The sequence below is a fragment of the Calcarisporiella thermophila genome (genome assembly GCF_041956535.1).
Source record: "Calcarisporiella thermophila strain CBS 279.70 unplaced genomic scaffold VTP21scaffold_5, whole genome shotgun sequence".
In the NCBI taxonomy this organism is placed as follows: domain Eukaryota; kingdom Fungi; phylum Calcarisporiellomycota; class Calcarisporiellomycetes; order Calcarisporiellales; family Calcarisporiellaceae; genus Calcarisporiella; species Calcarisporiella thermophila.
This window is the reverse complement of record NW_027192195.1, coordinates 782,403-803,808: the sequence shown is the minus strand read 5'-3', so window position 1 is coordinate 803,808 and position 21,406 is coordinate 782,403. Positions and strand designations below refer to the sequence as shown.

Genomic DNA, 21,406 nt, shown 5'->3' with positions numbered 1-21,406 from the left:
AAGGGCGAGGAGAGGGAGAAAGAACAGAGATGATGAGAGGAGGGCAAGGTTCAGGACAGAGAAATAGAATCAACACGCTTTCTACTCCCGCCCGAGCGCCGCGCGTGATTGGGTGGAGATGGAAAACCCAAAAACGCAGCCTGTGAGGATTCGGAACGGGACAGACAGGTAATTTAAGCCAATATTACTATGCGACAGAAACCACTAAGCTTCCGGCCCAGTTGGCCACCGCGAAACTTAGTGCTCTTGGCTTGTGGCCGCAGTGGAAAAAAAGCGCTGAGCCATTTTTGCGGCCAGTCTGCTTCCCGCCCCGACCGTGAACAAATCGGACCGCCTGCCCTCGCAGCACCCCCCAATCAGCAGCCGCCACCCCGCTGACGGCAGGCAGAGCCCTTCTTGGCCGCCGCCCCGCCGGCCCAACCCCGGCCGGAGCGCAGGTAGAATTGCGGCCTCGGTGAAGATCATTCTCGTCTTGCTTGGAGGCCAGCGTGGGATGCTCACGTCATCAGGGCCAACCTTGGGAAAACCTAAAATGCCCCCAGTCTCTGGATCATGTCAGCAAATGCACACGCACAAAATCGATATCGCCAATGTGATCTGTGGCCACCGGCAAACCCCCCCTTTGTAGAACAGGGGAGCCTCGCGCAGGCTTATGCAAGGATCCGAGGCCGCAGCCCTCCACGATGTCCATCGACGTCAGCCCCGCGCCCCCCCCCCCCCTCCCGTCTGCACGCTTCTCCTAACGTGTCTGCAGCCTCCCCTCCCGCCGGCGAGCATATGACCACATTAGCCTAGGCCCTGGCCCGTCCGGCAGGCAAGGCTTTCGAGAGGAGGGGTTTGGGTGCCCTTGCTCTGAGAAGAGCTCAAGCAGAGATATGTGTGGTGTTAGGTGAGGCATGTCTTAGGAGAGAGAGAAAGAAAGGGACGTCCTAATCTCCTGTTTGTGCCGTGTCGGGGAGGAGGACGCTTCCATTTGTACATTCTACTGTGCACATACCACCTCGATGGCCTCTCCTTATTGGCTTGTGACGAGATAATTGAGTCGTTGCGTCATGCTGAGGGCAGATGACTTCTTAGACGATCCTTCATAGACGGAGGAAATTGTAGAGGGTTCGGTGACTAAGTGATCCTACCGACCTTAATCATGGCCGATCTGTGCACCGGATGGTGAGGGCACGGGGGCTGGGGTGAGATGGGGGCCGAAAGAGGAGAAGAGCTGGACTGAAGCCTCGAAATTCGAGAACCTGCGGGCGATTTTGCGCATGTCGAACTAGCCCTCTCCCCGCGGAGACGGGCAGCCCCATCACCGCAAGAGGGAGGCGGGGGTTTGGCGGGGGCCGGGGGGGAGCATCTGACGCTATCGAATGGCCCTGAAGGGCAGCGGCTTGGCCCGACGATGGTCTACGGTTTCCTAGTAGCCGGATATTAAGAGTATCAGACGGGTTAGTGCGGTGATCACCTCCCCTTTGTAGCGGTCGCCTCGAGGAGTTCGGATTCGGCCCCTGGCCCGGACGCGCCGGGCTTCATTTGCCCTAGTGCTGGGAAATTCGCACACACTCCCTTCCCCTCTCCCCCAATTTCATCGCAAATTGACCCGCGATTTGTAAGGGTTGGCCAAGTTCCTCCCGTGGATCGGTGTAAGTTACACCGATCCTTGTAGGCAAAGACAGAACCCTCACGATTATATAGCGGCTGTGCCAATCAGCAGGGCGCCGAGGCACCAAAACAAAAAGCGTGCCGATATATAAGGCCGGAGGGCCGTAGTGCGTGGAACCTCGACTGTATTTTCACCATCCTTTGTTTTCGCGCATTCCGTACATCCCTTCATTTGCACATTAGCATTGCTCGCATTCGCATTCCGTCATTAGCGCATTCCCCCACCCCTCATTGCCGTTGGTTGCCCTGTTGTTCTTGCCTTATCTGCAGCCCCCTCCACCAGTTTCAGCTTCTTTGCACATCCAACAAACAAACCACCATATTGCGAAACAAACACAAATCGCCTCCATGGCTCGTCTGGAATACATCATCAAGCAGCTTATCGTGATCACGGTCGTCGCCCTCTTCTGTATCTTGGCCGCATCAACCACCAACCAGATTCTCGTCCAGGCCGCCCCGATCTCTCCCCTCGACGCCAAAGTGCTCGACGAATTCCCCACCCCGAAAAACGAGGCCGAGCTGATACGCCGCATCATCCAACACCGGCGCAGTCTCAACCAGCGCATATCGCATGCCGCTCTCCAGCTGATTAAGCGCGAGGTACACCGCCGGTTCGAGGAGCGCACCGATGCTCTAGCTGGCGTCCTCGCTGAACAGTAGCCCTCTCCCACCTGACTAATGCTTTCAATCCTTTTCTTGTTGGTCTCTTTTTTCGATTGCTTCATAATATGCCCTTCTTGGCGGCCCCTCCCCTCCTTCCTTCCTTCGCATCTCACTAATTCATCCCCCTTTCCCTACTGGATTCTCACTGTATATACGTCTCACGATTGATTATTCATTTCCTCAATAAAACGACGACCTCATTTACTTATCGACAATCCAACCCCCAAAACAAATGTTTTTTTTTCGGGAAAAGGCTGTTTTGCTTGTTACACACTGGGTCACCCGCCTGAGGAGCAAGGTTACATTTGTAGTCTATGAGAGAGTGGGTGGGTGTGGGAGATAGGCTTGGTGGCCATAGGGTGCGAATCCCATTGCATGGGAGATAGCCCTCGTGGAAGGATGCTTCATGTGGCCGCCTCAGCTCATGGGGAGAGGGCCAAATCCTTTGGATTAGCTAATTCCTCTCTTTGATACTAAATATAAAGACGAGACAAAAAAAGCCAGGCCGTTTCCCCTTCGCAGAGAAGGGGACAAAGCCTCTATGGAGGTATCTCATTGGACGGGAAAGCAACCGTTATCCAAAATACGACTTTCCGTTGAACATACTTTTCAGGAGTGGAGTGGAGGAGCTGGTGCATGCTATAGTGCCATATTGGAGCTAGGCGAAGGGCCATTCGTTTTTCAGAGAATTAGATTTGCTCAGCTTGCGGGATCCTACTATGAAGGCTGGATCCTGCATCTACTCTATTAATAAAGCTCTCTAATATCCTTTATTAAGAGAGCTTTATTAGAGAAGGCAGGGAGAGTGGAGCGTGCATGTGCAAGCTGTGGGACATTCAGACAGTTGCCTTGCCGGTATGGCATCTGATAAATAGACTTTTCCTATTTTATCATGACCACGTATCCCAACTATCTCACGACTGCCCTCTCATTTCTGGCACGGCTCATTTTAATTTGACGCGCAGTTTTGGATATTCTCCAAGATACAAGACACGCGTCCTGTCATTGTTCTATACTCTTAGCTCAAGCAGCCACCCAATTCAAAAGAATGGAGACAAGAAGGAGAACTCAGAGAAGACAAGATTTGGGTAAATAAGATAATGCTAGCTCTCTTTCTTGTGACATCGGAATGAAATCTGAACATGCTCGCCGATAATTAGATGAAGACGATGGATTGGTGCCCATGCCCATCCTTCGCCCGGCGGTACGTAGCATTCCAAGATCCACTATCAAACAACACTGGCGACCTATGGGGAAATCTGGCCACAAGCACATCAAAAAACTCTTGGAGGATACTTTAACGTAAACTTTTTTTTTCCTGTCTGATACCGTGTAATAATAATAGGTATTCAACTTGATATAGTTCTGTCCTGACTCACGTTAGAAGTGAAAATAAGAAAAAGGCGGTTCAAGAAGAGCTGAATTCATTAATAAGACAGTAAGGATTTCATAATATCATCAGTCGATGGACGTGTTTTATTATGGCCATTCTGACTTTCTTCAAGCATCAATGGACAGCTTACCGGCATCATGGTACCACGGTATACAAGGGAGGGAAATTTTAGCTATGAAAAGTTGTCAAGCCAAAATGTACGTCCAGAGTGGCGACCATGTGTATATCGATTAGCATAGCCTTAGCCTCTCCTCTTTTTCTTAGAGAGCCATGGAAATGACACTTGTGCCAGAGCTAGAGCAGATAGGAGTGCTGGAACTTGAACTAAGGCGTGAACAAACGTGAGTGAAGCCAGATTTGAAGTTTTTTTAGGTGATTTACGAACTCTTTCTACAGCCGACTGGAGGAGGACACCGCGAGCTTACACCATTTTCAGGACAAAAAGCGGGCATTGGATGCAAGAAATAAGGCACTACAGAAGCAAAAGGTAGTTTTCACTTCTCGTTTTCCGCCGAAAGCGACCTAAACTGACTGGTATTCTTGATGTTGCTTAGTTGCACCCGCTGCTGAAGAGCGAAGTGGAGGATCCCGTAGAAATCGACGATCACCTAATCCGCCAAAGCAATTCCAAGAAGACAAATGAAGAGCGACTGTTCTATGATGTAAGTGTCCACGTTGTCTCCAGGGACTCTCTCGCTTCCGTATGTGTATTTAACGCTGCCTCCAATGCTTCTTCGGAATTGGTCAGTTGGCCAAAGATAGACCCCTGAAGACAACCGTCCGCAGTCTTTCGAATTCGTTAGAGCACATCAATGCCAATACCAAGCCACTAGAAGATTTAATGTGCAAAGTCCGGTCGGCGGAGCAACGGCTCTTGGATCTTGCTGCGGATTGTGGGATGGAGGGACAGATGATGCAGCGATGGATGGGAAGCAAGTGACCCTCCCTGTATTGTACTTGTATATAATTATCGACACCATCCCTCCCTCTTCTCTCTCTTTTTTTTTGTCCGAGTCTTCAATATAACGCATATACATTATCAAGAATAGGATGAGATATATTTATGTATGTATTACACAAAAGAAAGGAGTAAAGAGAAAAGGAAAAGGAAAAAGCAAGAATCATCAAAATCGTTCTTTGAGGCGAGCGGATATGGTGCGCAGATTGGCATATACTTTACCGGGAGGACTTCCGAGAATGAGCGAAACAATAGCATCGCGAGCAATCTTAATATTTTGGAAGGAGCCGAGGATGTGAATTCGACTAAAGCAAATGGAAGGAAGAAAAGGTAAGTTTCTAGGGGCGAGGGGCGGGGTTCAACTAGAAGAGCGAGGAGGCTTACGTGTCTGCCAGCACGATCCGTGTCTTGGATGCATTTTCAATGGTGAATTTTGTCTTTCCATCTTTGCCCGCAATACGGCCGATGGCACGTGAGAGATGGTCGCCATGTAGAGTTTTCACTGCAAAGAAGAAAAAAAAAGGGGGGGGAGATTAGAAAACACATTGTCCGCCATCAGCAGCAGCCTCCGTAACAGTACCATCTTTGATTTCAAAGGTCTCGAGGTAGAGATCATCCAGTCGTAGAAGAGCGACTGCGTCCTAGGGTGGAAAATACAAGTCTCAGAGTCAACCAGCAGAAAAGAATGCATGAAGAATATGCTTACATCGACTTCGAACCCGAGCGAAAAAGCGCGAACAAAATCAGCACCCTTTTGTAGAGCTCCGCTATCGGTTGTGTGTTTTGAGGTCTGCAGAGGAGGAGCAAAGTGAGTTCAGAATGAGCTGTGGCGGATTTTCCATGGAATGCTTACTCTGATTTCAACTTGTTTGGATTTGGTATTCATGCGGATTTGGAGTTTAAGATGCTCGACCAATGGAGAATAGATCTTCAGCCAGTCGTTTTTGAGGGGAGTCATGCGGTTGGGGGGGATTGTGATGCGGCGAACCTGTCCTTTGTTATTCTAAAGCAAAAAGGATCCATTAATTTCTGTAGCTTGGTCGGAAGAAACAAGGGCTACCCACATGCAACTCTGAGGCCTTGATCGGCTTGAAGTTGGGCTTTTCGGAGTCGACCTCCATGCCGCCCTCTTCATTCTTCGTTTCTGCCTCTGTAGGAAGTGCATCGGGATCGATGACGACGTCGGCATCCTCGTCCTGTTTTCGAGTTTCGGCGGGAAGCTTTGGTGCTTTATAGGATTCTGCTGCCGACATGTTCCGATGGCCGTTTATTATGAAGAGATGGAGAAGAGGAGGGCCAAAGAATTGTGTTTACAAGAAAAGGACGGCTATTTGTGACTGCCTCTTGGAACCTAACCTAGATCGAACGCGATTTGAAGGAATGCATTTGGGCCAACTTGGAGAAAACCACGGACAATGGAGGTAATGGAGAAGAGACAGTCGTGCACAGAATATGTTGGATGCTGAGTGCTGATCATTTTCCTACTGTATTATTGAAATAAATAGCGTTATATACCCTATAGTGAACGGCCAGAATGGGCTGATGTGGTTCCAATCCCTCAGGACGATGGACCGAATCCTCTGGTGCCCATTGCCTATTCGCAAGAGTGTAGGCTTTCAGGCATTGCCATTTGTAATAAAGCAGCGAATCAATGCGGTGTTTATCTCTTTTCTAGATCAGGATGCAATGAATTATTTCCGTGCGATCGCCAAAACGGATGAATGCAGCGAGCGTGCACTTCGACTTACTACCGATATTATATCGATGAATCCCGCCCATTACACTATATGGTCCCTATTCCTATCGCGGCCCGTCTGCTGTTGCTGTTGGCTAATTTAGCTGGATTTTCTTCTGATTACTAGGCAATATCGCCAGAAAATTCTTTTTACCCTGAACAAGGATATGGATGCTGAGCTTGATTTGATTGAGAGCATGGTGGAATGCAACCCGAAATGCTATCAGCTGTGGTATGCCATTTTGTTATTACCCTCAAGCATCCTTGGAGATCCTAGCTCGTTAACGCTTCAATATCTAGGCACCATCGACAAGTGATTGTAGAAAAACTCGGCGACGCGTCACGCGAGTTGGACTTTATCGAAGAAGCGTTGATTCAGGAGCCAAAGAATTATCACGCTTGGTCATACAGGTGCATTTTCATTTTCTCTCTTCAAGCTCTGGTTTAGCTCATGAGAGCTTACCCGCCCTAACCTCCCAATCGTAGACAATGGGTTATCCGCAAGTTTAATCTGTGGGATAAAGAGCTCGAATTCATCGAAGACCTGCTACTGGAGGATGTGCGCAACAACTCTGCATGGAACCAGCGGTTTTTCGTTGTGTTTGAGGGGCCAGTCGAGGCCACCCCCGATGTCATTAAGGAGGAGATCAAGTAAGTCCGCAAACTTCTCTCCAAACAAGCCTCCGACCCGTGGATTGATTTCCCATGTTTGACTTGGATAGCTATGCAATGGACAAAATCCTCCTTGCTCCTAACAACGCTAGCCCTTGGAACTATATAAAGGGGTAAGTAGCCGCACCGCCCTTCACCCCACGATCGTCTAATCATGTTGGCTGCTATTTTTTTAGTCTTCTCAATAAGACGACCGAGTTCCGGGACGTGGTCGAGAACTTTTGCAAAACGCAGCTAGAGACCGAGCCGAATAAGCACGCGCTGGCTTGTTTGGTGGAAATCTACGAGGAAGAGGCGCAAAGGGGCTCCAAGGAGCGTGTGCAAGAGGCAATCGAGGTAACTTGTAAACTGTGGCGCTCTGCCTCTAACGTGGATGTTTAAGCCCACCATTTTTTTTGCTTTTCTTTCCCAGTATTGCACGCAGCTCGCTTCTAAGCATGACAAGATACGCAAGGCCTATTGGACGTACCGGAAAGAGCAGCTGGAAACTACGGCCGCATAAGGCAGCATGAGTAAGACTAGTTCGATGTACATTATATTTTTGTCGCTTTTTATTGGAGGGTTGGGTTGGGTGAAGCAACTCGGTTGGATGGTTTCTTTTTTGAGATGCAGCTTGTCTTTGTGTTTCTCTGTTTGATATTTCCCTTCTCCAAGTTAAAGTATAAAAAAAATAATTACATTTCTATAGGAGGGGGATTTTATTTTATTGTTTGAGCAACCGAGAGAGAGGGAGGGAGGGAGGGAGGGAGAGGTGTGAAGATATGGAACAGGCTCAATGTGGGCATTGGGGTGGCAGAGGAGGAGAAGGCGTATGGAGAAGCCAGGGAAATGAAAGGTGGTGTTCGGCTTTCCCTATGCTTTCTCCAAGTGAACGACCATGGACGCGAGGCGTGAAAACTGGTCAAACATCGAGATGTCGGCGGGTAATCTCTCTGAAAAGATGGCGTACAAGAGTAAGGAGCGGGGAACACTAAAGAAAATGCATATGATAGCTGAGTATTACCAATTTTCTTGGGTTGAAACACTTGACTTGCGCTGTCATAGATCCAGCCCTTCTCTGTTAATGCTACGTGGACAAAATGAGTGCTAGAGATTAGCTATTCCAATCAGTCGCACCAAGTTGGGCAAAGCTACCTTTCACAGTTTGATCGGGGGTTAGGCCAAGCATGGCCGCAATGTCGCTAAGATTGACAGCCGAGTATGCATTCGAGGCGAGTGCAAATGCCCGCTGCCGAGTCCGCTCTACCCTCGAGAGATTAATGAACATCCGGTCAAGTGCTTTGGATAGCCACGAAGCCAGGAGCATTTACCTGTCAGCTCTAAGAGAAGAGGCTGTATCTCAGGGCTCCACTGGAAGCCGTTCAAGGCCTGGTAGATGGCAGAGTAATCGCGCTGCCACAGGGCTGCTCCAAGCTGCCATAAATGGGTTAGTTCTGGGGAAGCAGTCTTGATCGCTTCAGGTATACGCTTCCATAAAAATCTAGCAGAGCATCTATCCAAGGGGAAATCAAAAAAATGGCGGTGGAAGGAGGTGGCAGGAGAAAATCTTACAAATCGTGTTCTAGCATATAGCCAGCTAATAGTGCCGCGTACACCCGATCAATGGGGGGTGAATTGTCGGTGGTTGTGACGGCAAGCTACATTTGAAATCGTGAAGTTAGGGCAAAGTATTGAATTATGAATTGGCTCTCTTCCTCCCTCCCCTCTATCAACATCATTTTCATTTAACTCACCTCAAATTCCAAGCTTTCGCACACGGTGATTAGTTTTTTAAAATCGCGATAGGTAATGCATTCCTTGATCGCGTTCATGGTTGATTTCTTGGTGTATTGGCCGAAAAGCTCGTTTGCCGCTCCGGAATCCAAAATGCAGGCGACTCTACTTTTTACAAGCCACCCACCGACAAGTTGCCCTTTTGCTTCTCCAAATGCATTTAGCTTCTCAGGCAACACTGGCAAAATGGCAACGCTGCTCAAATTCGGCTTTGCGCGTCGAGATATAAGTCCCATCCCTTCTGAAATGGCCACCCAGCAAATATATCAGGGTGGCCATGGCTTGCTGGGCTATCGATACCTGTCCCTCTTCCGCACCCCTAGCGTGAGAGTCCATGATCCCGTAGAAGCTCGCGCGGTGGTGATCCGAACAGAGGACACCTGCCTCGGCTTATGTGTTCTGGACGTGACGAATGTGCCGCGTAGCGTCGCGGATGTGGTGCGGGAGCGCGTTGCAAGCGCGACCCAAATCAGCGCCACTAATGTAGTGGTCGTAGCAACCAACACTCACTCCGGCCCTGACCTGCAGGGGTATAAATGGCCAAGAACAGCGTTATTGCCACTCTCCTAATTAGTCTTATACTGTATCTTGTTCGGTAGATTGTATGGGGGGGTGCATGTCGACTACAGGGATCGCATTATCCGCGCCGCGAGTGAAGCGCTCATCACCGCATATCACAACGTGCGTCCCGCCCATGTGTCTCTGGGGCGCGCCTCGGTGCTTGCTCTCAACAAGGCTACAAACGCAACGGTTGAGGCGCCCGTGGTCGCATTCGAAGTCAAGGATGTTAACGGGCATCCTCTGGGTATTATCGTGCATTCCGGGGTTGAGCTCAACGCGACCGAGGAGCGGTGTCGTGAGATATCGAGCGACTGGGCCCACTACTTCCGGACGGAGCTAGCCCGCCTCCTAAACAAGGATACCCCCGTTTTGCTGTTGGGCGGGTGCAGGGGGCTCATGCCCATCGCCGAGGTTAGAGGAGCGGGCCCCTTTGCTAGGGCCGAGGCCTATGGTGCCCGAATGGCTGCGGTCGTGCAGGAAGCGCTCTCAAGAGCTGAGATGCTTTCCCCCAAGCCAGACACGCCACCGCTTCGAGTGGCCACCACCTACTTCACCCTACGCATCAAGAATAAAACACTGATTGCCCTCTGGACGGGTGGATACCTTGGTCGTGATGCTGAGGATGACGACGAGGACTATGGGATGAAAGTCCAGGGATGGCAGCCGTTCATCACCGCCGGCACCTCTGCCACTGCGATCCATCTTTTGAGCACTACGCTAATAGCATTACCTGGGGAGGTGTACCCCTCGTATGCCTCGCAATTGGCATCGGAAACGCACGAGTCCACCTGCCTTGTCATCGGCCTTGCCAACGACTGCATTGCCCCGCTACAGACCCCCGACGAACCAGGCGGGCCCCATTCATTGGCCATTTCAGAGGAGGCGGGAAAGGAGGTGCGGAGCAGAGCGGGGGAGGTCATTAGGAAGGTGGAGGGGCAGTGGAATTCGGTGTTGTAGGGGAGGAGAAGATGGAGTAGATTGTGTGGTGCTCTTCTCACGACAAGAAGGGCTGAATTTTGTATATTAGTAATAATGTTATCTTTATCATTACATGTGCTTTTCTCTTTCCTTTAATGCTACGACAAACTTCAGTATCCCCCTTTTTGATATCGAGGAAGAAAAAAAAACAAAGGAATTAAAAGCAAAATATTTATACAGACGAAAAATCAGCAAGAGCACTGCCAAAATTACTTAGAAATAAAAGAGACAAAAAAAAAAAGACGATTAAAGAAAAGAAAGAAAACTTTTACAAAATAAATAGCACCACTCTTCCGGCCACAAGAACCAGACTATATCCAGTCATCACAACAGATCTTCATGCTCCTCCTCCTCAAACTCCTCCTCCAATCTGGACTCGGCGGGCTTCTTGTGAATCATCATCAAGGCAAGCAGGGCGGGTAAATGCAGCAAGCTGCCAAAGAAGAGCTGCCGTGCATTTTTGTCGTTCGAGTCGCGCCAGAAGCGATACGCCAAAAATGTGAGCGCACCATTAACCACGGTGGAGTCTACTGCGAACAACGGTGTGGTCATCCCGAGAAGAGGCGCCGACAAACTGAGCGGCACAAGCAAAAGGGAATAACGGAGGCTAGTGCGTGCGTTCAGGCCGGGATGGGTTACGGACATCATTCGGTATCCCGCCTTCGAGTAGTCACTCCGTAGGTTCCACGAAAGGGAGTTGAAGTGAGGGAATTGCCACGCATAGAGCATCACGCCCAGGACCCAGGCGCCCGGCTCAAGCCCACCCGTACATGCCGCCCACCCCATCATGGGAGGAATGGCTCCCACCACCGCGCCCGCCCATGTGTTTGCGATGCTGACTCGTTTGAGCGGCGTGTAGACCGAGGTGTATAAAAGAATATTGGCGAGGCCGAGGACGGCGGTCACGCCGTTCACACACGAAGCTAGCATGGTTACACCAGCAATGCCTGCCGCGCTTCCGAATGCGAACGCATGCGCGGGCTGGATTGCTCGCCGCACCAAAACGCGATTCCGTGTGCGTTTCATTTGCGCATCATAAGGGGCCTCGATCCACTGATTAATGGAATTGGCCGAAGCGACGCACATGCCTGTCCCAAGCGTCGTCCATAAGAGACAGGAGAGCGAGGTGGCCCCCGGAGCCATGGCGTAGCCGCACATGGTGGTGAGGACGACCAAGCCGGCAAGCTGCGCTTTGGTTAATTCCTTATAAATGCCGGGGAGGGCGGAGAGCTGAAGGGTATCGACTGCTTTCCATCGAGTGTCCGCCGGAGCATAGTCGCAGGGCGGATGATGTGAAAATGGCTGATTGGAAGTGGAGGGGGTGGAAGTGGAATCCTTGGAACTTGCGGGATCGAGGGTCGATACAGTAGCAGCGATAGTACTGTTTTTCTGCGAGCTACTTGAGATGGCTCTGGCTGCTTTGCCGTCTATTCTAAGGGGGCGAAAGGTTCTGATGAATCGTATAGATGCACGTTGGGGATCACATCGATGGCATGACAACCGCCGTGTGGATTGGACCTCGCGGAGCAATCGTGTGATGGAATGATTACGGAGCATGGCAAGTGTGGAGGAGGATCGAAGGTTGCTTTTCGAGTTATTGAGTAAACAATACGGTTGAGTGACACAAATGCTAAAATAAAAATTCAAACGTCACAACTACGTCAGAATTGCGGCGTGCGCTAGGGGGGAGGAGGACAGGTGGGTGGAAAGCAGTTGAGCACAATATGAAAGAGGTTCATAGCGCATGTTCGCACCTAGCATCCAAGTCAATAAATAGTTTATTTGTAAACGTTGAAAAATAGATACAGAAGCCGTTTGTAGGAGGAAGAGAAAAGAAAACGGATTTTTTTTCTTTACTCTCAAGCACGCTGGGAGGTATTAAATAAAAGTATATGTGTAATATAAATAAATAAGTGGAGTATCAAACGAGAGGAAGTGTAGAAGTAACAGTGATAATACAGATCCGAAGGAGGATACCTAACTCATAAACCTTGAAACCAGACATTGCTCTACTTCTTTGATGCACGTAGGGTCTAAAGTTAACTTTCTCTTCACCAATTATCTCCGTAGGCGTTGCCTCTATGGCTATTCGGATGGAATGGGTATTGCTTAGCGGCGCCATAAGGCTGCCTCCCATCGTATGGCAGATCCTCGAACTGGTTATAAGGACTAGTGTTGATGTTGGAGCTGAGGGTTCTGGGGTGTGAGCCCTCGTCGATATGGGTATGTGGCTTGCGAATGTGCATGGTATGCTGCTCTAACTTCTGGTTAAAGTCAGAGGGGCTGGGTTTGGAGCTAGCAACGGCAATATCATCCAGGGTGTAGTTGGTGTCGCGGATTTGGCGGGCAATGAGGAAGGCGAATGGGACCGAGAAGAGCAGCAGCCCCCAATTAAGGAGGATTTCAGCAAGGAAAGGGAAGCTATCGACGCTATCCAGGTACCAAGAAACGGCTGAACCAGCAGACTGCACCCCCTTATAGAAACCTAACAAAAGGGACATAAAAAAATCATGATTTAGTGGGAAGAAAGAGGAATGCGGCCTTCATAGTTCGGGATCCTCACCAGCATAGCGAGAAAGCTTAAGCGGATCGTTTGTGATCGCACCCATTAACCAGTAGCAGTAGACTTGATACTATGAACCATTGCAAAATGAAGGATTAGATTGAATAGGGGAGGGAGAGTCTATAGCCAGATGCAATACCATAGCGTCGCATAGCCCATAGAATATGTACACGATACACGGCGCGATAAACCGAGGATCGGTCCAGTCGACATTTGGGCTGGGCTGATCTTTGGTGAAGGTAAGCTGCCAGATAAACAGCCCTGCGGCCCAAGTCGCGGAGAACAGGACCAGCACGATGGCGAGGCCGAAATACGCACGTGTTCGTCGGACATAGCGCCCAGAGTCCAGGAACAATCCAAAGAGAAGTGCGCCGAGAATTTGGGCCAGCCAATAGACAAGATTGTTGAGGCCTCTGGCCCGAACGCTAAAATAGGCTCCTATATGGGGGGGGAGTGGAGGGAGCCCTTTTAGCGGGCAAAGATTCAAGAGGAGAGGGCAAATATTGCTTACCGTTGGCTCTAAACTGGTAGGCGTAGAAGAAATTGCTATAGAAGCAGAGCGGGATCAAAAGGATGATTTTCTTATCGAAGATGAGGCGGGCGGTAGCAATCAGCTCCTGTCGGACGGGAGGGTATTTTAGCACCACCACTCGGCTCCCGTCCTTACGGCGAACATAGTTGGGGGACACGAGGAGAGCGGTGACGAGGAGGCCAAGCGACATTGCTATCAGAATGGCCACATAGGTGGAGATGCTCACGGTACCGGATTTGTTCTGCGAGGCGTTCAACCCGAGCACCACCGCGCTGGAGGCGGCGGCTCCCGCATTGAAGATCGCCCAGAACACGGAAATGTACCGACCCTTGGTTTGTTCCGTCGGATAGCTCATCATTAGGGCTCCTTGTGCAGACCATAATAGGGCAGCGCAAATGCCTAGCGAACCCATAAAAAGAGGGTTAGACAAAGGAGGGTAGCTTAAGTAGGTGAACTATACCCAGAATGCATCCAGCGATGATCATAAAGGCAGGCGCCTTGTAAATCTGGAAGTAGAGGAGCGCACCGACGTACAGTACATATCCCCATCCACTCAACTATCCAAGCCGTGGAAGAACAGGTCAGCTCCTTGTTAAGGTGGCTAAAACAGCTCTCGGTTCACTTACGAAAATGGTGGTTTTGGGGCCAAGGATGTTGTTGATACCGCCCGAAAAATAACCAGAAATGGCAAAGAAGGCATAGAGGCCGGCGTTAGCTCGCGCTACCACGGATATATACTCGTCGCTGGAACCCCCTCCTCCAATACCTATGCAGAGCGAAGAGGTTTAGCCACGGCCCCCTTTTATCTCTGCAAGCATGGGTTACCATTGATAGCATTGAACATCCCGGGACAGCACACCTAGAGACAGGAAAACCAGTCGTTAGCCCAGAGCCAAACCGCAGCCTTGAAAGGATGCATCATCTTACACAAATGAACCCTATCATGGCCACCTGGACCAAGGGTTGCCTGTACCAGCGGTATATGGCCAAGTTGGCCAGTTTGTCGTCAATTCTCTCCCAGAACGTCCTACATGTTCCCCTTGGAGGATAAGCTATTCTGTGTCGCTGACACGCGGAAACACATTCCCCCACTTACATTGAAGATAGGCGGGCCTTCTCGAAGAAAGCGAAGGATTCTACTCGAAAGACAAGCTATCCCGAGCAAAATGCGGGCGATATGAATAGGATATCGGGAGGTGAGCGGCGCTTGTTATACGGCTTAGTATTGATGGAGTTGAGCTGCACAATAGCCAAGGCCAAGGCGGCAAAGCGGTGAGCACCGGGGGAGAAGGGAGAGAGGGAAAGGATAGAAAGAGGGAACGGAATGAGGAGCGAGGGAGAAAAAAAAGACGACAAAATACAGAAGGCAAACATTTCGGGAATTATTTCTACTCAGAACGAGGCGTTGGGCTGCCCGGCCGTGTGGTCACACAGGAATAAATTCGGCCCGCTCCTAGAAGCTGGAGTTGAAAGGGCAGAGGATCTTCTGTTTCCTGTGGTCGCAACTCTATTCCCTAGCCAATCTCGAGATTAGGGTTTTGCGGTGGAGATAAGGACGACGGCCAAGACTACGCTGGCCTAAACGCTTCCCCCTCCCTTCTTTTTATCAAGGTTTGCTGAACGATGAGCGAAGGTTATCGCTGCGGACGGCGGGATCTGGCTCCGGCCAAGCGCTTGGACGCTGCTTCTATATAAGGCAGGGTGGAACGGAACTGCACTGCGAGTGTGATCCTACGTGAGGATCCACAAGCAGCGTGAACACGTAATAGGGGAAAGCCCTGGTAGCTCAGTCAGCCACGCATCCACAAGATGACGAGCAAGGACATTTCACGAAAATCTGACAACTCTCGCGTGCCAAGCATGCTTCAGCAATACGCTCTCCGACCATGGCTCATGCCTGCCTTGCCTCGACAAGAGCGGAGCGGATGCCACGCCCTCCAAGCGTCCTCGGCCACGTCAGGATGAGGCGTTCGAGAGGGCGGACGTGCAGCTGCACCGCGAAGCAGATGCAATCCGATTCCGATCCGGCTCCTATTCACTAGTAATAGAGTTCGAGTTCGCGTGGGATTTGACTCAAATTGCCTTAACTCTATTTGGCTCAGGTGTTACATGGTCATTTTTCGTTGCCCACCTTCACGTAAGGAGGTTGCGAGGCCTCCATAGGCCAGAAGAAGGTTGGCCCAACAAGAGCGGAGGGTTTTGGGTTAGGGCGGTTTGGGAAGAGGGCCCGAGGCCCAGGGCGTTTAGGTTGACATCCCGCGGCGTTTTGACAACAAGCGTGCGTGCGTTCCCCCCGCAAGCATCTGAGAATTGCGGGGCGTGCAACGGGCCGCAGACCGGGAGGAGAGCGCGGGGTAGGTTGGTGCGAGGGCTGCCGCGGAGCGTTTATGGTAGAGCCGCATGCCGAAAACGGGCCCGCTCACAGCCCCTACCTGGATTTTGCAAATGGTGCCACTGCAAGGCGTTTTGAGCAACGTTGGGAGCACGGATGAAGTTTGGAAGTTGCTCTCACAGCCCCTTCCTTTTTGCATCCACGCTTCCCTCGTGAAAAAGGTGGATCCGGTACAGGAAATTGGATCCCCACCATTTGTTGCTCAATGGTGTTGATCATTAGCACACTAACGCAATCAGTCGGAATATCTCTTGCAGAGGGGCCAGACCAGAGAGACGAACCCAGTGCCCCTTTCATATTCCCTTGTAGCCTCAATGTAGGAGGCGTGGTTGGGCTTCGCCTTTGCGGTATTAATATGGAGTGTGTATTTCATTCTAAGTATCAAACACGAGCAAATATGTAGGAGAGAGAGTAAAATTTGGAAAATATACAAGTACAAACATAATATAGTGGCAAGCGCATTCGCCCATAGAGAGCGACTTACAAAAGTGAAAGAATAAAACAGCGGATCACTGTATCATAACGTTCTCGAGCCCAACATGGCTGCCAGCGCAGCTCCGACCAAACCTCCATCGAGTGAAATCCCGACCTCGACGCGCGCGCATGCCTCCTGGCCAAATAGTTTTGCCAGGTGGTAGCGCATCCTTTCTTCAAAGTTCGGATAAAATTCCCACACCGAGCCCGTCATTCCAATGACGATGGGCTCGCCTTTTGGCGCGAACCCTCCTCCTTCAGATTTGCGCACGAGCGAGCCAATGGCGGCAGCCAACAGCGAGGCCGAACGATTCCCTACTAGCTGGCATACCCATCGCACCAGGTGCGCATCTTCCAAGGAGAGGAGCGCTCCAAACTGGAAGTTTTCTTCCAGCAGCCTACGAGTCAGGGCTAAATCTTCGCTCTGGTCCGCTTCGATCTCGCTCATGAACGCCGTCTTGAACCGAAAAGGCTCATCCAAGCCGGCGGGGAGGTGGCCATTGAGCCACCTCCCGACTTGCACCGCGTCTACCAGGATGCGCCGGCAGAGCTCTCCGAGGTACATTCCGGAGCTCATCTTCTCATAGACCTGGAATCCGGGAATGGGCGAAGCTGTGTCCAGCTCCAAGTCGTACCGCGTCATGGGGAGATAGTCGGGGCGGCCGTACACGTCCCACTCCGTGTTGAGGATCATGCGGTCTGAAGAGGGGTCTGTGACCTTGTAGCTGGAGGGGAGCTTGACGATGTTGGAGACCTTCTCCATGTAGGCTGCATTGGTTCCCGTGGGGAAGATGATGCCCATCGTGGTCAGCGGGCATTGATAGGCGTGCGCGACAAGCGTGCCCACCGTGTCATTCAGGATGGCGGACACTTTGATGGGCAGCCCCCGATCCTCAAAGGCCGTCTGCAGAATGGTGCTGAGGTCCTTCCCCTTGAGATCCTCCACCACCGTGAAGCCCTTGCCCATGCTCTCGATAATGCCTTTATTGATATCCGTTTGGCTGGAATTAACACACACACAATAAGGAGATGCGTCAGCACTTCTCCTAGAACAAGGGGTATACAGCGGCGCCACTTACTTTAATGGAAAGCTCCAGACGACTCCCATGAACAGGGTCTCCTGCGCCTCGCCCATCTCGGTGACCAGACTCGCCGTATTATCGGCAATCCAGCCGATGAACGCCTCTGCCTTCCCGCGCTTGAGCTCCTCGGAAACGACATGCTTGTGCTGTAACACGTTCACCTTTCCTTCGCCCAGCAGCTGCACTGCTGCAACCCTCATGTTTGTGCCGCCCACATCGATTGCGAGGTAGATTCCGGTTTCGCTCCCATCGGGGCGGTTCGTGATAAAAGAGGGGTTCCGCGTGATCCCCGGTTGTCGGAGGCCGACCTCGAGTTCGTCGAGAAAGCCGTCCACGATCCTATGGAGCTTCTCTGCACTTAGAGTGAACTCGTGCTCGACGGCGGAGAGGAATTCCTCGAGTTTGGTTTGCCTGTATGCGGATGATGCCAATGTCTTGGGTGTGGAGAGGGGTGGAGATGGGATATCTGCAGCGGCCAACATCCTCTTCGTTTCTATTTACAGTTGAGAAGCAAAAAGATCGAAGGGCTAGGGAGAGAGGGTAGCGGGTATGTACAGGGGAGAGAGTGGAGGGAGAGCGGGAAAATCAAAACAAAAGTTCCCACATTAAAAAAAGAAATGGAGGTAAAGGGGTGTACGACAAATCAAGAATTTCGTGGTTGGCGACATGATATTTAGGCTTCGGACCGAGCCACCACTCGCCTTCCACAGCTACACTCGGAAAATTAAGTCAGTTACACTGACTAATTGGTTTGTGCATTGACGGTTGGCTTTTCATTCCCCTCCTCCTCTTCTACCAAACTCCCCCACCTCTCTTCAAACTTTATATGAGCGGAAGGGAGTTGAAAAGCGCATGGGTTGTCGCTCTACCTTCTTCCTCGCCGCGGGAGAACCCGGGTGGTTCAGTCAGGAGAAGGCGGGGCCTCATAGCGTCAGGACAAAAGAGGGATAACTAGAAATTTCCGAGCCGAATTCGGCGCTCCTCTGGTCATGGACGCTTTCCATATCTCGATTTGTATACATATATGACCTCATTAAATCCCGGCTCTCCGTGGTAGTCTCCAATCTATGCTCTACGTAATAAAGTCGCCAGAACAGTAGGTGACGGCGAGGGATTCTTCACTCTATCGTGAAATGCTATCATGAGTTTAAAAGGGGGCCGCTCTATCTTAGTTTGTGAAATTCTCTAATTAGAGAACCAGAGGTTCAGAAGCATCAGCAGCTGTTAATAAATCTTTTAAAAACTCAATATCTAGAGAGATAATAATACTTTATTGCATTTCTTAGCTTCTCATCATCATCAAAATTTTAGACCAAATTATATATCTGTTTTTAAATTTATCTTTCTTTCCATTTGATTCCCAAGGTGGGGCCCGTTTCTTGTCAAAAGCTCCACATAAAAAAAATATGGTAGGTTGGTTTTAAAGGTTACTACATCTTCTCTTGCTTATAAAGAGTAATTGCAGTATTATTCAATTCTTTTTCTATTCCCATGATGGGATTCTTTGTTTACTCAATAGAATGCAAAGATAATGACAGCTTGCCGTTAAGTTCAAGCACACGATCTCGAATTGTTTTACGATTTGGCTTCATAGGTGTAAGATGCTGTTAAAAAATAAAAGCAACACCGTCGCAAATAAAAAATATCTAGATGGAATCGTGGAGAGGATATCAAAGTATTTGGGTCTCTTTGGCACACATCAATATTTATAAAAACATCAATTTCCCATAAATTCGGGGTGCTATTCAATGATATCCTAGTTTTACCAGAAATGCATATGTAACCGGGGTGGCGGTTGGAACAGCAATAGTGTAGATCCACCAGTGTTTAATAATAAAGCTGCTCATATAATATTCCATCCATTCAGGAGCTAAGAGCATTCAATGAAAAATTGTTAAAAATACACTGTCACATTTTCCCCTACTTGTGTAAGTATAAGTAAAGTGGCCAATCCTTCAGAGAATCCCTGTATGTTCTCATGGTGAATTAGGCCATACTTTATTGTGCCCAAAGCCACTATGCCACATCTAAATAATGAAGATAAATTAGAATTCTCTAATATATTTTCCAATTTAAACCCATGTATATTTCATTGGTTCTCTAGTTCTATTTAGTTTGTACTGTCTGCTTGCCCAATCGTTATACTAAGGGGTATTCAACAATACATAGTTATATACAATGCTTGTGATGGTGACCTCTACTAATAGCCATGTCCCCCTCAACCGCTATCTAATGCTTCGTAACATGCAGACTCAGAGAGGTGAATACGTATGTGCAGGGATCATTCTTAAAAGAAAATATTTGTAAAACGCTGAAGAGATGCCGAGAAAATGAAATTGTGCTATAATTAAGGCCACGCTTATTTATACTAATATCTAATACACTCAGGATAACCCTAGCTATCACATGGATTCCTCCCTGTGTTAAATTTTGTCTTTTCATCTATATACTAGCTATGAAAACTTTTTGATATTTATACAACTCAAAATTTTATTTATCCTACACATTGATCTTATCAATCAGACGTTTTCACGTTTCTGTAAGAAATCGTGTGCAGCCTGCGGTTGGCATGAGGGCTTGAGAGCGCATACGAACAATGATATTTATGAGCGGAAGTGAGCAGAATCCGAGGGGAAAGGATGCTTTGTTGTGATGCTCCTGCTCAATCAACTTATTTACTCCGTGTTCTCTTGAAGTCACTGCCGTATGCATCGTACCGATTGCATCCTTGTCTGCGTCTCTACGCAGCTTTCTCTGCTCTCATTTCTCATCGCAGCACTAATATGATTACCAAAGGCCCAATCAATATTAATATTATGTAATGTTCTGCAGCGATTATTGGGCTTAAATAAAGGTATACCGTACTATTCAGGGATTTGCCATCAATCAATATCTGCAACAATCTCGGATACCAAGCTGAGAAAATATTGATAAAAACGGTGTGGTGTATGCCATATGCATCCAAGATTGCATTTTTGAGCATTTCTCTCGTCTTCGCGGCGACATTACCCAGCAACCCCTCGCCCGAATGGAAATGGATAACCGGTTGAGATTTATTACCAGCATGCACTCGCCAGCAGGTCACCCAGCCCAACTGTCGGTCAACATAACTATAAAAAGCTCTTGATGGAGCATCTCGCTACACCACTATTTCCATATTATTGTTGTCGTCAGTCGAGTATATACCATTGGCAAAAGAACTAACCGCAAGCTTATTAGAGAGTTTATTCAACCAAAATGCAAATTGTCAAATTAGCCGTCAGTCTCGTGGTTGTTTTCGCAACTCAGCAGTTTGCTACAGCTAGCATTATTCCCAATATTGAAGTTCAAAAGATCCATGGATCAGGTAGATTTGAAGTCTAATACTGCATAACATTTCACTACGACTCAATTATACTTTCATCTTTAAAATTCATCCGTACAATTAGTCCGTAAGTATAATCGCGAAATTGAAGATGAGCCAAGTATACATGAATACTGATGGGTTGCTATACCTCATTTCCTTTGCAATTGAATAAATAGTTGGCAAGTACTCCGGTTTAAAAAAAAAATATACACTATTTAATTAATTTTAAAAATAACTATGGGAACACAATTATTTGCTGATCCAAAATAGAAGGTAAGTTTCATAGCATCTTGTCAATTTTCCTTTTATATAGCTAATTTAGATCCTATAATCTACGCAATTCATTTTCACTAAAAGAACGTAAGTGTTGATCCATATTATATATACTTTCGTCTTGATGAATGCTGAAAATCCGAATGGGTTATTTCTATCATCTGTTTAATCTAAATAGGCGGTAAGTAGAACCAGATCCCGTGATATTTGCAGCTTGTATGCTAATGGAACATAATGCTCCTCAATTTTGCCATCGATTCACGTTAATTAGCCCGTAAGTAGCACTCACTACATTTCATGATAATTGCAGCGATTCAGCTGAATGCTAATGGAATATAATACAATCAACTGTGCC

The 21,406-nt window shown here is 48.9% G+C and overlaps 12 protein-coding genes across 12 annotated transcripts; 4 read left to right on the top strand and 8 right to left on the bottom strand.

Moving 5' to 3' along the window:
* Nucleotides 1-237: 237 nt before the first annotated feature.
* VTP21DRAFT_9424 (uncharacterized protein) lies at nt 238-691 on the bottom strand (the record flags this gene model as incomplete). Its single annotated transcript, XM_069400379.1, has 2 exons — nt 238-516; nt 575-691. 2 exons carry the CDS (start codon nt 689-691, stop codon nt 238-240), a joined length of 396 nt encoding a protein of 131 aa, XP_069254311.1.
* Nucleotides 692-1,142: 451 nt separating this feature from the next.
* VTP21DRAFT_9423 (uncharacterized protein) lies at nt 1,143-1,527 on the bottom strand (the record flags this gene model as incomplete). The annotated part of the gene is made up of 2 exons (XM_069400378.1): nt 1,143-1,401; nt 1,460-1,527. The coding sequence occupies 2 exons, from the start codon at nt 1,525-1,527 to the stop codon at nt 1,143-1,145; spliced, it is 327 nt and encodes a 108-aa protein (XP_069254310.1).
* A 477-nt stretch (nt 1,528-2,004) lies between these two features.
* On the top strand, nt 2,005-2,316 carry VTP21DRAFT_9422 (uncharacterized protein; the record flags this gene model as incomplete). The annotated part of the gene is made up of 1 exon (XM_069400377.1): nt 2,005-2,316. One exon carries the CDS (start codon nt 2,005-2,007, stop codon nt 2,314-2,316), a length of 312 nt encoding a protein of 103 aa, XP_069254309.1.
* A 1,051-nt stretch (nt 2,317-3,367) lies between these two features.
* On the top strand, nt 3,368-4,652 carry VTP21DRAFT_9421 (uncharacterized protein; the record flags this gene model as incomplete). Its single annotated transcript, XM_069400376.1, has 8 exons — nt 3,368-3,407; nt 3,480-3,621; nt 3,683-3,757; nt 3,825-3,909; nt 3,977-4,053; nt 4,109-4,199; nt 4,267-4,374; nt 4,461-4,652. The coding sequence occupies 8 exons, from the start codon at nt 3,368-3,370 to the stop codon at nt 4,650-4,652; spliced, it is 810 nt and encodes a 269-aa protein (XP_069254308.1).
* A 184-nt stretch (nt 4,653-4,836) lies between these two features.
* Nucleotides 4,837-5,923, bottom strand: VTP21DRAFT_9420 (uncharacterized protein; the record flags this gene model as incomplete). The annotated part of the gene is made up of 6 exons (XM_069400375.1): nt 4,837-4,975; nt 5,055-5,172; nt 5,251-5,311; nt 5,377-5,460; nt 5,524-5,673; nt 5,735-5,923. The coding sequence occupies 6 exons, from the start codon at nt 5,921-5,923 to the stop codon at nt 4,837-4,839; spliced, it is 741 nt and encodes a 246-aa protein (XP_069254307.1).
* A 162-nt stretch (nt 5,924-6,085) lies between these two features.
* VTP21DRAFT_9419 (uncharacterized protein) lies at nt 6,086-7,579 on the top strand (the record flags this gene model as incomplete). Its single annotated transcript, XM_069400373.1, has 9 exons — nt 6,086-6,091; nt 6,176-6,278; nt 6,346-6,460; nt 6,533-6,637; nt 6,706-6,816; nt 6,892-7,056; nt 7,128-7,190; nt 7,254-7,413; nt 7,490-7,579. The coding sequence occupies 9 exons, from the start codon at nt 6,086-6,088 to the stop codon at nt 7,577-7,579; spliced, it is 918 nt and encodes a 305-aa protein (XP_069254306.1).
* A 350-nt stretch (nt 7,580-7,929) lies between these two features.
* Nucleotides 7,930-8,888, bottom strand: VTP21DRAFT_9418 (uncharacterized protein; the record flags this gene model as incomplete). Its single annotated transcript, XM_069400372.1, has 6 exons — nt 7,930-8,009; nt 8,081-8,143; nt 8,212-8,319; nt 8,388-8,569; nt 8,629-8,714; nt 8,811-8,888. The coding sequence occupies 6 exons, from the start codon at nt 8,886-8,888 to the stop codon at nt 7,930-7,932; spliced, it is 597 nt and encodes a 198-aa protein (XP_069254305.1).
* Nucleotides 8,889-8,943: 55 nt separating this feature from the next.
* On the top strand, nt 8,944-10,368 carry VTP21DRAFT_9417 (uncharacterized protein; the record flags this gene model as incomplete). The annotated part of the gene is made up of 2 exons (XM_069400371.1): nt 8,944-9,380; nt 9,450-10,368. 2 exons carry the CDS (start codon nt 8,944-8,946, stop codon nt 10,366-10,368), a joined length of 1,356 nt encoding a protein of 451 aa, XP_069254304.1.
* Nucleotides 10,369-10,713: 345 nt separating this feature from the next.
* On the bottom strand, nt 10,714-11,946 carry VTP21DRAFT_9416 (uncharacterized protein; the record flags this gene model as incomplete). The annotated part of the gene is made up of 1 exon (XM_069400370.1): nt 10,714-11,946. One exon carries the CDS (start codon nt 11,944-11,946, stop codon nt 10,714-10,716), a length of 1,233 nt encoding a protein of 410 aa, XP_069254303.1.
* Nucleotides 11,947-12,440: 494 nt separating this feature from the next.
* On the bottom strand, nt 12,441-14,429 carry VTP21DRAFT_9415 (uncharacterized protein; the record flags this gene model as incomplete). Its single annotated transcript, XM_069400369.1, has 8 exons — nt 12,441-12,874; nt 12,953-13,022; nt 13,092-13,390; nt 13,464-13,883; nt 13,945-14,041; nt 14,111-14,250; nt 14,310-14,343; nt 14,412-14,429. 8 exons carry the CDS (start codon nt 14,427-14,429, stop codon nt 12,441-12,443), a joined length of 1,512 nt encoding a protein of 503 aa, XP_069254302.1.
* A 689-nt stretch (nt 14,430-15,118) lies between these two features.
* On the bottom strand, nt 15,119-16,173 carry VTP21DRAFT_9414 (uncharacterized protein; the record flags this gene model as incomplete). Its single annotated transcript, XM_069400368.1, has 4 exons — nt 15,119-15,215; nt 15,360-15,515; nt 15,622-15,855; nt 15,917-16,173. 4 exons carry the CDS (start codon nt 16,171-16,173, stop codon nt 15,119-15,121), a joined length of 744 nt encoding a protein of 247 aa, XP_069254301.1.
* Nucleotides 16,174-16,393: 220 nt separating this feature from the next.
* VTP21DRAFT_9413 (uncharacterized protein) lies at nt 16,394-18,359 on the bottom strand (the record flags this gene model as incomplete). The annotated part of the gene is made up of 3 exons (XM_069400367.1): nt 16,394-17,351; nt 17,430-17,925; nt 18,302-18,359. The coding sequence occupies 3 exons, from the start codon at nt 18,357-18,359 to the stop codon at nt 16,394-16,396; spliced, it is 1,512 nt and encodes a 503-aa protein (XP_069254300.1).
* Between the last annotated feature and the right edge of the window lie 3,047 nt (nt 18,360-21,406).